General features: G+C 50.3%; 1 protein-coding gene across 4 annotated transcripts in view; it reads left to right on the forward strand.

Annotated features, from left to right (window-relative positions):
* EXOC6B (exocyst complex component 6B) overlaps positions 1-16,330 on the forward strand; it is a 225,633-nt gene that overhangs the window by 146,601 nt on the left and 62,702 nt on the right. For all 4 annotated transcript variants that reach the window (XR_014515540.1, XR_014515541.1, XM_083458677.1 and 1 more), the window contains exon 19: positions 13,631-13,772. Coding sequence is in view for 2 of the 4 variants with exons in the window: in XM_083458677.1 (XP_083314803.1) it covers positions 13,631-13,772 (142 nt within the window). In the remaining 2 variants the exon portion in view is untranslated. The remainder of the gene's footprint in view (positions 1-13,630; positions 13,773-16,330) is intronic.

Consider the following 16,330-nt stretch of genomic DNA (forward strand, 5'->3'; position numbering starts at 1 on the left):
CTTAAATGCCTCCAAGGAAGCAGCGTCCACCACCTCCAAGGGAGTTTGTTTCACTGGAAGCCACAGGAGGGGAGAGTTGCTCTTGAACTCGGGACCTGCTTGCAGGCTTCCTGTTAGGGCATCTGGTTACTTGCTGTGAGAACAGGATGCTAAACTAGAGGGGCCATGGGCCTGATCCAAAGGCTCTTCTTATGTTCTTATCCCCTGCCACAGCCCCCCAAAATGTGTTGCTAAGGTAAAGGTAAAGGGACCCCTGACCATTAGGCCCAGTCGTGGCCGACTTTGGGGTTGCGGCGCTCATCTCGGTTTACTGGCTGAGGGAGCCAGCGTACAGCTTCCGGGTCATGTGGCCAGCATGACTAAGCCACTTCTGGCGAAGCAGAGCAGCGCACGGAAACGCCGTTTACCTTCCCACCAGAGCGGTACCTATTTATCCACTTGCACATTGACGTGCTTTCGAACTGCTAGGTGGGCAGGAAAAAACCTCACTTTAAAATTGGGTATCCAATATTGCTTCAAAGCTCAAGTTCGTTGGAGAGATGCTCCCATCTTAATCTGGAATGCAGATTCCATGATGGGAATCTATATATATTGGGCTGAGTTTCCCCAATTCAGTGGTTTCATCATCTCTGCAGAAACTGTTTCTGTTTCTGGAGAAGCTGTGAGGTTTTTCCAGGCAGGATCCAGCGATGGAACGCAAAATAGCAGCCGGTCCCTGGGCTCATCCCCTTCTCCGAGCACAAAGGGCGATCGTGGGACATTCATCAGGAATGAGAGGCAGCAAATTTAAAGCAGACAAACGGAAATGCTTGGTTTCGGCGCAGCACATGTTTGACCTGTGGCTCTCCTGCTACAAGCCGAACAGAAGCCAAAGGCTTAGAGGCTCCTCGAAATGAGGACCAGGCAGACTCATGAATACCTTTAAAAGGCTTGTAAAGTAAAGGCCACAAACCTGTTTTTCACAAGGTAAGGAAGTCATTAATTGACACACGGACAGTTCTGCACTGGGCTGCCTCAACCCTTCTGAAAAACCCGCCCTCAGCAAACTGCGTTTATGCCTAGTTAAAGGCAGAGGCTGTATCTTTCAGTTAGTCCTCCAAACTGCATGTGTCAGAATCAACATGCTGTGACTTTTTCAATGGACTAAATGGTCACGGACCTGGCCTGTGGAATGGCCCTCCTGCAGCAAGACACGGGTGGAGTTGGGGGTCAAAACAGGAACGGGGCTCAGTGCACCTTCTTGGCTTGTGCTTGAGGCTGCTGTGGAACTTTTGGCCCAAACTAAGCATTTTGCCCTTATGAAGGGTTCCTGGCAAATAATAATAATAATAGTAATAATAATAATAATAATAATAATAAATTTTTATTTGTATCCCGCCCTCCCCGGCCGAGGCCAGGCTCAGAGCAGCTAACATCATAAAAACAACACAATATGCATAAAACCAGACATCAATTAATTAAAATACATCTTAAAATTAATTCAGACAAGTTAAAAGCTGGGCAGGTGGCAATTATCAGGTTGGAGTTGAGAGTCCTTAATACTTGCCAGGACTAACTGTTTCCACTGAACATACAAGGACCTGTGAGCGGGTTGGGGGCCTCCTTCGGGCTTGTTTTATACAAAGGAAAGTAAGTCTAATTGCATCCTGCCGAAAGGCCTGGCAGAACAGCTCCATCTTGTAGGCCCTGTGGAAAGATGTCAAATCCCGCAGGATCCTGGTCTCTTGTGGGAGAACATTCCACCAGGCTGAGGCCATGGCCAAAAAGGCCCTGGCTCTAGTCGAGGCCAGTCTAATTTCCTTACGCTTATACCTAGAAGAACCACCCAATTGCAGAAATCTTAGCCGAGGAATTATGAGAGTTTTAATCAGCTGATCAAAGCTCCATCAGAAGAAAGCATTCTTCCTCTGTTTTGAGTTGGTGCCTGCCTTTCCTCTTCTGTGAGAGTGATGAAGGAGGACAGGGAATAGCTCTCCTAAGACGGTGCCTGCTTTGATAAGGATTCTTTTAAAGAAAAATTAAAAATATTGTTGCCCTCACCAGGGTTTCTGTAGGCATTAAGAAACAAGTAACGTTGGGTCGACTGAAAGGTTTCCAGTGGCTTAATCTCGCCGATTAATTACTTGAGGGTCGCAACTGGGTCCAACTCCTTCACCCTGAGGGCTGTTGCTCCGTGGGCACAGCATCCCAGGTTTGGCACCTGGCAGCTTCCCCAGTTAGGGATGAGGGAGACCCTTTCCTGCCCAAATGACCCTGGAGAGCCCTTGCTGCCAATCAGTGGAAGCATCAGACTTGGACTTGGTCTAAGACACCTGCTTCCCCCACCCAGTCCCTCTTCTAGGTGACTTTGTCGGCTGTTGCTAGATTGCTCTTCTGGCCACATGCCTCCAGGAGCCAAATGCGGCATGTTTGCCTGAGCAGCTTTTTTGGCATCTGCCTGGCAGAAAAGTTGCCCTTGGCTCGGCTGAGGAGCATCCATGCCTAACCACATATTTATACGCTCCTGAGTCATGCTTCAAGAGTAGCCATGAGGCTGCGGCTGGGATCCCTGGCAGACCAGGGCGTTGCCCACCTTTGCCCTGGCTAGACAAAAGGCCTCTCCTTGGGTTTCTCTCACATAGCTGTGCTGTACCTCTGAAAAGTTTTTAACGGTTGATGTTGTATTGTGCTGCTTAATATTTTGTTGGGAGAGTGGCTGGGGCAACCCGGTCAGATGGAAGCGGGATATATAAATTTTGCCATCATCTTAGACAAAGCTAACAGTGCCTGGCCTGCTGTTCTCTGTTTTATGCTTGAAGCCTCTCCACGAAAGATGTGGGCAATCCCTCTCTTAGCACAAAGAAGCCCATGTAATAGGGACATCACTGAGCTGGAGTCAGGATTTGGCCCAGGCCACCCACTGAGTCTGTTGGAAACTGAGCTGAGCCTTGGCCTCCCGGTGGACATGCCCCGGGGCACCACATTGGCACCAGCCTGTGTTGGCTCTTCATGACAGCAGATGTTGTGGTGTGTGGAAGAACCCCCTCTTCGGTATGGGGTGGCAGGGTTGGGCGTTTCTGCCATTTAAATAGCCATTAGAGATACTAGCACTTGGCTATCTGGTTTATTTATTGTTTATTTGTACCCTGCCCCCTCTCTGAGGGCACTCAGGGTGGCACACGTCCCCCTGGCAATATGGAAGCATGGAATTGTAGAGTTGGAAGGGAGCCCAAGAGTCATTGAGTCCAAACCCCTTCAGTGCAGGAATCTCATCTGAAGCTCCATCACAGATGACCATCCCACCTTGGCTTAAAAACCTCCAAGGAGAGTCCATCACCTCCCGAAGGAGACTGTTCCACTGTCAAACCGCTCTTGCTGTCAGAAAGTTCTTCCCAGTGTTCAGTCAGAATTTCCTTTCTACTGCTATAACACTACTAATTGCTGTATCTCCAATGTAGCTACAGCTACTCTTAATTAGTTCCATGCTTCGTTTTTGAGTCATTTCCCCAAAGTGATTAGGTAATACCAACATCAACAACAGAGACAATATAGCAACAATTTTCAATCCAGCGCAGATGCAGTCTGGAAGAAAAATCTCCACTTAAAAGGCGGGTCTTCAGTCAGTGTTGGAAAGATGGTGCCTGGATGGTGTGCAGCAGGAGGCAGTTCCAAAGGGCCAGTGCTCCCGTGCTGAAAGGCTTATTCCTGCCTGCGGTTTGTGTAGAATGGATTTCCTGGTGTGATGGTTTCTGCAGGGAGGAATCTTCGGAGGGAGAGATGTTGGGTCATGGAGTGATCAGCCACAAGGTAGTCAGGTGGCAGCAGGTATTTTGGGGACAGTTGCGGCTGTTTTATGGAATCATAGAATTGCAGAGTTGGAAGGGACCCCGAGGGTCATCCAGTCCAGCTCCCTGCAATGCAGGAATCACAGCTGAAGAATCCCCAGTAGGTGGCTACCCAACTTCTGCTTTAAAACCTCCAGGGATGAAGAGTCCACCACCTGAGGGAGTCTGTTCCATCGTCAGGGACCAGCCCCAGGGACACCCAGGATGTTTCTGTCCTCTTCAGACTTAAGGGTACAGAGAATTCTTAAAAATTCAGAATCCACAGTGGCAACACCCTCCATGTGCCCTGCATTGTGTTGGGTGCTGAGTGCTGTGGGGCTTTGGAATTGAGGTGTGTTAACAGGAGAGTCTTGTAACCTGCTTCTCATGGGGCATTTTTGGACAGAGAAGGTGATGTGGCTCTTGCAGAGGGAGAGCCAATAATTGTCTTCATTCAGTTGCCGCATGTGGGAATTGGAAAGGTGCGCTGTTCTAAGCATGGATCCAATAAGAGGCCCGATCCATTGGGATCTCCTCCTCCTGCACACAGTGGGTCTTACACAGAATCCGCTCCTGACTGAGAGGGCTGCGGAGGTCCCGGCAAAATGGCAGCTTCTGTTTCTGACCGCAGTGACTCCCTTGTGGCGAGCCTTGTGCTGTGTCAACAAGGACTCCAATTTACTGGCTGAAAACGTCATCCTCTTCCTTTCAGTGAATTCCAAACCCAAGTAAACTCTGTCTGTATAGTTTAGCGCCTGCCGTCCGTCTCCTCCTGTGTCCAAGTCTTTTCCACACACTGGCCTCAGCGTTGGCCACTTGCGATTGTTTCCCATGGACCCAGATCAAATGCCGAGTTGGGCACAGTCTCCAATCGAAAAGAAGCTATTAATTTCCAGTTGACTTTGTGAAGTCACTAGCTTCTTTGAAATCCTACGCTTGCCACGTCTAGTGCAAGGAGACATCAGCTCTTGCTCAAAAAACAGCTAACCTTTTTCCTTCCCGCCCCCTTCACAATGTAAATAAAAATTGGGGGACAAATTCAAGTAAAATAACCTGCAAAGGTCAGCTGCCTTCTATCCTAAGTGGATGTGACCTCCACGGAAGGGAAAATTCAGGAATGACTACTGTGCTGGGCATTGGGGTAGCTGGTCAGTCTGGGGGTTGGGGGGGGACAAGGTTCCTGCCCTTTTTGAGGGGTTTAAGGTTCTGCCATGGCCAGCTTTTGGACACTGGAATAAGAGCCCCCACCAACCCTAAGAAGCCGGGACATGATGCTGTGCCAGGGGGCCTTTACAAGCCATGCAAAGGTAGCCCTGATCGTTAGGTCCAGTTGCGGACAACTCTGGGGTTGCGGCGCTCATCTCGCTTTATTGGCCGAGGGAGCCGGCGTACAGCTTCCGGGTCATGTGGCCAGCATGACTAAGCCGCTTCTGGCGAACCAGAGCAGCGCACGGAAACGCCGTTTACCTTCCCGCCGGAGCGGTACCTATTTATCTACTTGCACTTGATGTGCTTTCGAACTGCTAGGTTGGTAGGAGCAGGGACTGAGCAACGTGAGCTCACCCCGTCGTGGGGATTCGAACCGCCGACCTTCTGAGGTTCCATTCAACACCTTAGTAGGTGCTCCTTGGGGAAAGTGTAACAAAACCCCTGGCCAGCAGGACATCTTGTGGCAAAGAATTCCATATATTAATTCCACACTCTGCGCCCTGAACCTAGCACCAGTCAGCTGCACTGGGGGATCCTGAGTTCCTGAAGGAGAGAAGCAGGGAACAAACAAACCTTTCTTTGCTCTTTCTTCTCCATTCATATTTTTAAAACCAGTATTGTTTTTCTTCTCCATCTGTACCAGGAGTGACTAACTTGTGGGAGCCCTGTAGATGTTGGTGGGCCCCAGATCCTGTTAGCCCCAGGTAGCATGTCATGTAATCGAGGGTCATCCACTCCAACCCCCTGCAGTGGGATTCCTGCATTGGCCGGGGGTTGGAGTGGATGACCCTTGGGGTCCCTTCCAACTCTACAATTCCATGATTCTGTGATCAATGAAGGGTGAGATTTTCAACCCAGCAACACATGCAGGGCCTCCACAGCTTAGCAATGCTATGATAGCCGGTCTGTTTGTTTTGAATCACTTTCCTAGGAATCCCCAAGACAGAACACGTTTTTCTTCCTTTCCACTTAGCATGAGCACAAGTTCTTTTGCGATTAGCAACCCGTTACTTTAGATCCCTTGAACGAGTTCATGGTATGTTTTCCCCAACATCCATCACCTTAAACTTGCTATTTGAACTGCGTTACTTGCAGTTTCATTGCCTATTCACCCAAGCTGCAGAAAAAGGAGGCCATGTTATCTCCGCTTGGAGTGCTTTTGGTGGGAGGAGGGGGCACTCTTGGGAGCCTCCTCCTGCCTTTCCCATCCTGGTGCCCCCCTCCAGTGTGTTGGACCGCCCTCAGCCCTGCTCCTTCTTACCTGCTAACCAGCACAGATCCATGGGTTCCTTTTCCTTGAGTGGCCCAGCCTGCAGCTTCCCCATGTTGAAGGAGTGCCCCCCCCATGCACAGCCCCAGGGTCCGTCCACCCCTCTTGCTACATGTCTGCAAGGAGTCCTGCTTTCTCCTTGCAGAACAGCCAGATGTGGTTTCCTGGAGGTTCTCCGCTCCCTCCCTCCTTCCCTCCCTCTTGCAGTGAGGTAGGTAGCAGCCAACGTGACCCTGATTGTGGACTGGAATTAATGGATGTTTGTTTTAACAGCCTTTGAGTTTCAGTAGCTCCTAATGAGGCCTTTGATAGCGAGGTTCCCTAATTAACAAGGCAGCCTTTCAGCTCTGCCCCTAATCCTCTAATTGTTAACACATTTCCTTGATTTGAGTGTGTTTTCTTGTCACCACCAAAAAAACGTGTTGCGGGGATGGCCGCCTTTCAGGGCTTTCAGCTCTGGCCTTCTTTGCGGAGGTGATTACTCCTCCTCTGGGACCCGGAGGGTTTGCTCCATTGCCCAGGGCCTGAAACACAAATGGAATTAGGTGATTTCATGCCTAGTTTTCCAAAGCAGATGGAAGTCCTCCCAGAGCACGTGCTCTGCAGCCGTCCAAGCAGCCTCGCTTGACTTTGTCCTCAGAAGAGAGTAATCTGTGCCCTCCTGGCCTCTGTGTTTGCCCTGCCCACCCCAAGGCATGTTGGCCTTCCCAGTCTCGCCCATCCCTTTTCACCCTCCTGTGGGCAGTGGTTATATCATGCACGGCACCATATTCCTAAAGCAGCAGCCTCACTGAAGCTGAGCCGTTCTGCATCTGGTCAGTGCCCAGATGGGAGACAACCTGGGAATCCAGAGTTCTGTGGAGGAGAGGCAGGAACGTAATAAGAGCCCGCTGGATCAGGCCAGTGACCCATTTGGTGTAACATCCTGTTCTCACAGTGGCTGGCCAGGTGCCTCTTCTGGAAAATCCGCAAACAGGATTCAAGCGCAAGAGCAATCACTCCTTGGCTGCAGGAGATGCACTTTCAAGGGTTGTGGTTCCCGCCCCCCCCCTTGAATAAATGGGCCATGCAAAGGAGGAGCGGCAGCTGCAAAGGACTTCCTGGGGTCCCCTTAGTAAAAGGCACCTGGTCACTGGCAGGTGAGAGATCACCTTCAGAGAGGTCCTGGATCACTTGCAGATGTCCCTGGATTGCAGGGTGAAGTTCCTGGTTCAATCCCTGGCAGCACCCCCAATTAAAAAGAGGAGGGGGCGGGTAGGTAGCATCAGGAGACCACTGCCACTCAGAGTGGGAAATTGTTAGACTGGGTGGGGAAAGTACCTGAAAGTGCACCATCACTCAACTTCCTCTATTAAACGCTTGTCTCGTTTTCCCAGCAAAGTCCGGTGCCACTGAGGTGTCTGGCTTTATTGGGCACTGAACCAGGCTGAAAGCAGAGAACGCCGTCTGCAGACTCCAAGGTGTTGGCAATGCAGCATCTCATAAGCCCTTGCTGCCATTTTTCACCCTGGTCCAGCTAGTTAGGTTTTCTGTGTTGTTTTCGAAAATCTTGGCTAAACAGTTGACGCAGCCTGAAGGTTTTCCAGTGAACTTCCTTGAATACAGCGGTTTGCTCTTCCAGTTGATGCTGCGGTCATCCTTGGGCACGTTGGCCAAGGCAAGGTTTCAGAGTGCGCCATGTTTGTTTTTGGGGCGGCCGATGCCTTGTGCAATGATGAGCGGTTCTTGAGCTTCAGAAGGCTTATTGACTGGAAAGGCGCCTGCCCTGCCAAGCAGGGGAGCAAGGTTTGCCTTTGGTTCCCAAAGTGGGGGGGGGGGTACCTCCCCCCGAGGAGGGCAGTGGGATTCCTTAGGGGGGCACTGGAGGTGTCAGTGGCAATCAGACTTTGAAAAGCTGCTGTCACTGGATCAAGTTTATCATTTTTGTTGAATTAATCAAATAGTTTTAATTGGATTTTGAACAAATGCGCAATTAATTGTGGCTGTTTTGAATTTATTGTGTTATTGTCTTCCTTAGTGGGCTGTGCAAACTGCTGTTTGCTTTCTAAAGGGTAGGTTAGGGGGTGAATTTATGGAAGCAAGGTTGCAATGGCTTGAAAAAAGTTTGGGAAGCACCGGCTTGGAGTGACTTTCCAGCCATGCAAGTGAGCTGGAGGTCGAGGGGAATGAAACACTGTCCAGTCCCTGGTGGTCTCAGGAGGGAGGCCTTAGCTATGATTTCTGCATTGCAGGGGGTTGGACTGGATGACCCTTTGGGTCCCTTCCAACTTGGCAATTCCGTGATTCTATGAGCCCCCACAAAGGCAGCGAGTAACTCAATTGTCAATGGAGAATGAAAAGTAGGATTGTGAATGAAGAAGGAAAACTGTTGCTGCAAGTTTGAGCCATGGCTTCTGCTTGGATCATTCACCCCTGGGGCTTCACAGTGGCCCTCTTGACCCTGCGACTGCACAGCTCAGTCTCCTGTGCTCCTCCTCGGACCGGCCGCTTGTTGCCTGTCCTCCTTATTCTGGCCCTGGAAATGGGAGTTGGTACGGGAGCACCAGGCCAAGAGCAGCCGGCCAGGAATGTTCTCCTGTCACTCTGTGAAATAGCTTTGCCCTTCGCACTTCTCTTTGCCTGCGAGAAATGGAATGTAGCAGCGCTTTGAGGAACGGAGCCTGCTGGAATAAGGGCCTGAGTGATGGATGAGGTGCTGCCTCTTCTTCGTGGGTCTTCCTCCCCCCCCCCCCCGCGTGCTGAGCCCAAGGGCGCTGTGCTTCCAAAGCTTTGAGGTGAGTAATAGGCCCACGTGGATGTTTGCAAAGCATAGAAAGCAGAGACATGGTGGAACATTTGGCCAGCTGTGGATCCTGCCAGAAAGCTAAGCAAGGTCCCAAACGCAGAAGCTCATAAAACACTCCACGCACAGCAAGAAATGCTGGCCCACCAGCCTGATTTTTCACAGTGATTTGTGCTCAGGGTGCCAGAAACCACAACTGGGGCGGGTATGTCATCCTTCTGTCAACGTCCCCCCACCTCCTTCTCAGCGTCAGAAGAAATGTGCTGCCTCTTTCAAGGCACCGAGTTGCACAGCCGTTGAGATGCATAAGAGGACAACGAAAGACTCCCCTGGCTGACTTCCTATGAGGGCAGGGATACAGTCCTGGGGCATTCCCATATCCAGCTTTGTCCCTGCAGGGGGGCACAACCCTCTCCTGTAGGGGCTTGGGTAGGGGTGGGGGTGGGTAGGATGCAGCCTCTGAACCTGGAGGTTGTTGATAGCGACCATAAACACTGTAGTTGTTCAGAGCCTTCTCCTCCATGGATTAGAGCAGCCGCCGCCACGTCCTGTAGCAGCAGATTCTGTGAAGACCTTTCATTTGCCTGTCCTGCCAATCAGTTTGACAAGTCTAGCCTTTAAGAATGTAGGGTGATAAGATTGGAATTTCCTGACCCCCACTCTAACCCAGATTCTTCTGAATATATATGTATTATTGTTCCAGTGATGCCCATGCCAGCTACCTTCCAGTCCTCTGCTAATGAGGCTTATGCTAATGAGGCTGATTTAAGCTAATAGTCTGTCAGATTCACATGGGAGATTTTTTTTAAGTTCTTGGGCCAATGCCATCAAGCCCCAGTAACCTGGTGGCTTCTGTAATTTGTTGTAAAACATCAGCTTTTGATGCATTTCTTCAGATACGCTACCAGAAAACAGGGTTTCGGGGGCCCCTGCCATTTTCTCCACCATCTTTTCCTCTGTTAACCGTGAAGGCTGCCTGTTCCTTAGCTCTCCCACAGTCTCCGTGCCATCCCCCTTTCTTGTCTCCAGAAGCACTGTCCTCCCTTCTGCCAGACTCCTGCCTCCGTACACAGCAAAAAAAAGTATTGCTCCTGGTCAAGAGTTATTTAGCGTCACCTCCTGTTTTGCAGGGGGTGGACTGGATGACCCTTGGGGTCCTTCCGAACTCCGTACTTCTGTGATTCGTTGAGTGTTGTGGTCCGGGAGAAAGCGTTTGATAAGGAAAACGGAGTCTGTGAACAGATTTGAAGCACAGGAGAGAATAAGCCGGGGTGACGACATGAGTTGCGGGGTCACCAGATTCCTCTCCCCTCCAAAGACCCCAAAGCTCATAAGAAGTCAGGGGTGGCTGTTGTGGTGGCCTCCAGACTGGACTCCGCTCCCTCCAGCCTCACCTATCAGGGCCCATTTGGTGAGAATTGGAGTCCAGCCGCCCCACAGCCTTCCCTCTTAGCGTGTCTTTTATTGGCCTGGGTCTGACACGGAGCTCCTGCCCTCCCCAAAAAGCTTTCTTTTCCCATGTTGATCTCCAAGCCTGTCCGGTCCTGTTCTGAATTGGAACGGCAGGGGACTTTTGGGATTACCCGGTTCACATACAGTCTCCTTTCGCTGAAAGAGAATAAAGAGTCGTTTTCCTTTTTTGCTTTCCAAACAACTCGCTTCATACCGTTCTCGGGCTTTCTGGGATGAGATGGTATTATGCGTCTGCAGAATAAACTGTTCATTTTACCTGGCAAAGAGGCGGGGGAAGGGGTGTTCCTCCAAAAGGCCGTCGTAAGTAGCAAGGATAATTAAAGGTGGTTGTTCTCTTCCCGCAAGGCGTCATTAGCATTAAGAATAAACTTCAAAGCGTTGGATTCTGGCATTCTGTAGCAACAAGATCAGAAGGGTTTTGTGGCCCTTTTGAGAGGCTAGCTGCCATATTGTGGCCTCCGAGCCTTGCCCATCAGATGCCGGAAATGCCTGCTTCTTTCAAGGATAACCATCTCAGGGGTTGTAAATGTACCAGGCTGTGTGTATTTTGCAGCCTGCTTATCTGATACGGACAAGCCAGCTTCACAGGGGGCACAAATCAGCTCCTGCTCCTGTCTGCGTCCCCTTCATTGGAGGGTTATTTCTAATGTTTCAGGAAACAGCAAGCAGCCGTTCCGGTTGATGGATCTCTCTGGCACCTTGCTGCCAGGTACCTCTGGAGCCTTGGGATCCTTAACCCAGGCTAAGCAGCAACTGCTACCACCTTCTGCGGACGGTTGCATTGGGGACGGGGGGCTGGAGCTTCCACCACTGAAAACCAGAGGTTGAAAGGGTGAGAGACACCCTTTTCATCTTCCTGGTGTGTCCAACAGGGACAGATAAATGTATTCTGCTTGTTTTTTAAACTCATTGAGATGCCTACTACTTACTTTTGTTGTTCGTTGTTTCCATTGAATGCTTGTTATTTAAAAGAGTCCCAAGGCCAAAATATAGCATAAGATGCAGTAATAGAGTAAAAAGGTAAAGGGAGCCCTGACCATTAGGTCCAGTCGTGGCCGACTCCGGGGTTGCAGCGCTCATCTCGCTTTACTGGCCGAGGGAGCCGGCGTACAGCTTCCGGGTCATGTGGCCAGCATGACTAAGCTGCTTCTGGTGAACCAGAGCAGCGCACGGAAACGCCGTTTACCTTCCCGCCGGAGCAGTACCTATTTATCTACTTACACTTTGACGTGCTTTTGAACTGCTAGGCTGGCAGGAGCAGGGACCGAGCAACGGGAGCTCACTCCGTCGCGGGGATTCGAACCGCCAACCTTCTGATCGGCAAACCCTAGGCTCTGTGGTTTAACCCACAGCACCACCCACATCCCTCTAGTAATAGAATATGCGGTGATTAAAACTTTCTCCGGCTTTCTCTGATCTGAAGTATCCACCCAGAGAAGTGGGATGTTTCTGTTATTTAATAATAAAGAAAGTGAAGGCCTCTTGTGCTGCTCCCTTGCAGAGTGAAGGGAAAGCTGTTGAGATGACCAGCGCAGGGAGCTGCTTCCAGCTTCAGAGCCTGAGAAATCTCAAGGGTCTTTCCAGGCAGGGACCAGAAACTCAGGGAGGCTGTGTGCTCTTCCTTTCCCAAAAGACATCACATCTCAGGAATGTGGCAGCCTGTCTCCTGCTCAGCGGTGTGTGTGTAGAGGTCAGGGTGCATCTTTTCCCATTCAGACTCTAGCTGTGGGTGCATGTAATCTGCTGCTCTTGAAAACGCAGCCAAAGTGAGCAGCCTCGCCAGCTTTGCACTTCTTGCTTTGGGTATTTTCCCTCCAGCGTCTCTCTTTGCATGGGTTTCTAAGGGGATAATTACCTCTTCCTCCGTGTTATTTCCCCCCAGGATTCACAATTAATTAATTACCCATGGCTTAGAGGATTGGTGGATAGGGCAGGGAGAATTCAGACACTCGCAAGTGAAGTGCCCAGGGCCTCCCAAGACACTTTGTAGGTAGCTGCCCAAATATTGCTGTCAATTTGGGGGGCTGCCAGGCTTCAGTGGCAGCTCTTACCAGAATGTACCTGGAAGTGGAATGGAGCAGTTAATCTTGCAGGGCCAAACATAAGTGCTAGCTATTCCATCTTTCTTTCTTTCTTTCTTTCTTTCTTTCTTTCTTTCTTTCTTTCTTTCTGGCAGCAGACTTCCCACGCTTTTGCTCCATTTCTCTCTAAATTTTCAGCAATTTAAAATGTTTCTTAAAGCTTACTATTAGCGTCCCTTACCTGCTTTGAATGGGAGGTGTCATTTCTATAGCAAGCTATATTGATGAAAGCCAAAAGTAGTTATGGAATTTGCAGGGCGCAGGTTCCTTCCTGACAAGAGTTAACTGCAACAGCATCATGGGATATGTAGTCTGCAGTGAAAAAACCTGAACAAACCATGGTGACCTTTCCAATGAAACCTGAACGCCTAAGAAACCTTAAACATTGATACAAAATTTGCAAGTTGATTTTGATTTAATATTTCCATTCTGCTTTTCCAGTAACAAATGTTGCTCTCAGGATGGCTCCTAACAACACCATTTGCATTGAAAAGTCAGCAAACATAGTGATTGCTATAACAATGGTAATATCAGAAACACAGTAACAGAGAAAAAGCAAATCGTTCGAGCAATTAATACAATTCAATACAAGCTCACGCTGATTCCCAGTTTGGGAATCTCACGTTGATCCCATCACCCTCTGGGCTGGTTTACACAATCATCTTATGTGTATGATAAAGCATTTCCTATTCTGTATCTTGCCAGGGTTTTATGCAGGAGAGGAAAGAAACCCTTCCTGTGCCCTCAGGCTTGGCGAGAAAACACTTTTTGCAACTTGTTTTGACCCTGCCTTGTGCCAAGGAACGGAATTTGCCTTGGCTGAACCTGCCAGCGATTGCAGGTCATCAAGGCCAGGCCAAGTTGGGGTGATGCCACCGACGAATCTCTCCTGGTTGGGAAAGGCTTGTGTGGTTCTGTGCACGCCCTCCTTGTCTCTTCCCCCTTTCCCCCGTTTGGAGATCTTGCCCTCTTTGGCAGCCCTTCTGACATTCTTCCCCGTTTTGCTTTCCAGGGCAAGGTGGCTCAGACGGCCTGCATGTCTGCCTGCAAGCACTTGGCCACTTCGCTGACCCAGCTGCTCTTGGAAGCCGAAGTCCGGCAGCTCTCGCTGGGAGCCTTGCAGCAGTTCAACCTGGACGTGGCAGAGTGTGAACGTAAGGCTTCTTCCGCTGGGGGACGTGCGCCAGGAGATGGACAAGAGGGCTGGGTTTTGCTACAGGAGCGCCCAAGGCAGGCTCAGGCCATGCTGTGTGATGATGATTATGATGATGATGATAATAATAATAATAATAATAATAATAATAATAATAATAATAATAATTTATTTATACCTCGCCTGTCTGCCTGGGTTTCCCCAGCCACTCTGGGTGGCTCCCAACAAAGTACTGAAAATACAATAAAACATCCCCATTCCTTCCCTGCCCTGCTGCCGGCCCCTTCACCCCAGAGACTGCCCCTGCTCTGCCCCTTGTCCTTCTGAGGCTGCTGCTCCCCATGGCACAGTGGGAGAGTGCCTGCCTTGCAAGCAGAACGTCCTGGGTTCAATCACCAAAAGGCATTTCCTGGCAGGACTGGGAGGCTCCAGCCTCAAATCCTGGAAACCTGCTGCTGCCAGTCAGTGTTGACAGTACTCAGCAAGATGGACCAGTGGTCTGACTCTGTATAAGACCACTTCCTGGGTTCCCTTGCTCTGTCCCGTGTGCTGACCTGAGTGGGTTCCGAGCCTTTCTTGCCCCTGACGGGGCTTTTCCACCTGCCCCTGCAGTCAGGCTGCCCCCTGTGCCTCGAGAAGAATGGGAATTTGCAGGGGGTATATTTCTCATTCTTGGCTGCAACAGAATTCCATTTACCTCAACGGGGATTTTCTCCTCTTTACAACTTTTTTTTGTATTTTGTATTGTTGTTGCTTAGTCGTTCAGTCGTGTCCGCCTCTTCGTGACCCCCTGGACCAGAGCAGGCCAGGCACTCCTGTCTTCCACTGCCTCCCGCAGTTTGGTCAAACTCATGCTGGTCCCTTCGAGAACACTGTCCCACCATCTCGTCCTCTGCCGTCCCCTTCTCCTTGTGCCCTCCATCTTTCCCAACATCAGGGTCTTTTCCAGGGAGTCTTCTCTTCTCATGAGGTGGCCAAAGTCTTGGAGCCTCAGCTTCAGGATCTGTCCTTCCAGGGAGCACTCAGGGCTGATTTCCTTCAGAATGGAGAGGATGGATCTTCTTGCAGCCCATGGGACTCTCAAGAGTCTCCTCCAGCACCAGAATTCAAAAGCATCAATTCTTCGGCGATCAGCCTTCTTTATGGTCCAGCTCTCACTTCCATACATCACTACTGGGAAAACCAGAGCTTGAACTATATGGACCTTTGTTAGCAAGGTGATGTCTCTGCTTTTTAAGATGCTGTCTAGGTTTGTCATTGCTGTGTATTGTATTAGCATCTTGCGTTTTTCTGTGGGGTCTCAGTCGCCTGCAGTGAAATGCAAGCAGCACCTAAGAAGCCTGCTATTCAAAATCCCAGGTCTCCAGCCTGCAAAAGTGGCGGGACCAGTCAGTCTGAAGTCTGTTCTGCAAAGGGAGCAGGGGAATCCTAGTCCATTGGATTGATAGTGGTGTTTCTACGCCACTTTCCATTCAAATGAAGCAGCTTACAAACAATAAATAACCAGAAGGGAACAGAACATCGCAAGTACAGTCATACAATTAACAAATCAGCAGTAAAGCAGCTGAAATCTGTAGAACGCTATTAACAAGTTTGCTGCTTTGCTTCTTTGGATCCCACAGCTGCTGGAGCTGGGGAAGATCCCTGCCTGGATCCTGGGGAACTGCTCCCAGCCAGTGGGTAGGCAATGCCAAGCTAGATGAGTGGATTTAAGGCCTTGACCCGTTCGTGGGGGGTGCCAGCCTGCGTGGTCGGGGCAGCTGACCCTCTCCCTCCAGGCCCCAAATGCCCCTTGGGCTGGGGAGAAGGAGGCTCCTGCTCTCTCCTTCCTGCCCGTCAGTTTCAGACTCTCTGAGAGAAGCAAATGCTGGCAAAAGGCTTTGCAGGCTCACTGCCCGCAAAACCCCCTCATTTCCTGGTGATCTTTGCTGACAGCATGACTGATAAGTCTCCCGAGGGTCGCTGCTGATTTCCATGAGCAGGAAGGACTTTCCATGGTCCGTAGCTCATCTCGCACTTGCCCAGCCTTTGCTACTCACTTCCCTGCGCTAGGCATCAAAATTAGACACTTGTTGAAGAATAAAAATGGGGAGCGGTGAGTGATCTAGGGCCCAGTATACCGGGAAGTGTCCCCATTCATTCCATCAAGGTTTGTGCCCTGAAAGGGGAACAAATGAAAAACAATTTCCACCTCCCTTTCTTCCTTTCCTCATCTCCCCCCCCCCATTTTTCTTTATTGAATTAGTGTGCTTTTTATTGTACCTTATGTGGAAAACTTTCAGTGAATATTGATTACGAAAAGAGGGAGAAGAAGGGAGGCTTGTTCTGCCCTGGGGGAGTTGGGAGCTTGCAAGGAGGCTGGATGGATGAGAGAGGAGCCCTGAGGAAATAAGCCAAAGCCCCAGTGCACAGCTTGCTTCTAGTCTTGGCCGTAAGATGGAGACAGGCAGAGAGCCCCATTGGTCAGGCCCAGCTCCCCAGCCGCTGCTCTTCGTTTCCTGGGCGTCTCTCCGCAGGTGCTAACAGAGAGCCACCTTCATGGGTGAAAAGCCCATTCAG

Source organism: Podarcis liolepis (assembly GCF_965112155.1).
Source record: "Podarcis liolepis genome assembly, chromosome: 9".
NCBI classification, from domain to species: Eukaryota; Metazoa; Chordata; class Lepidosauria; order Squamata; family Lacertidae; genus Podarcis; species Podarcis liolepis.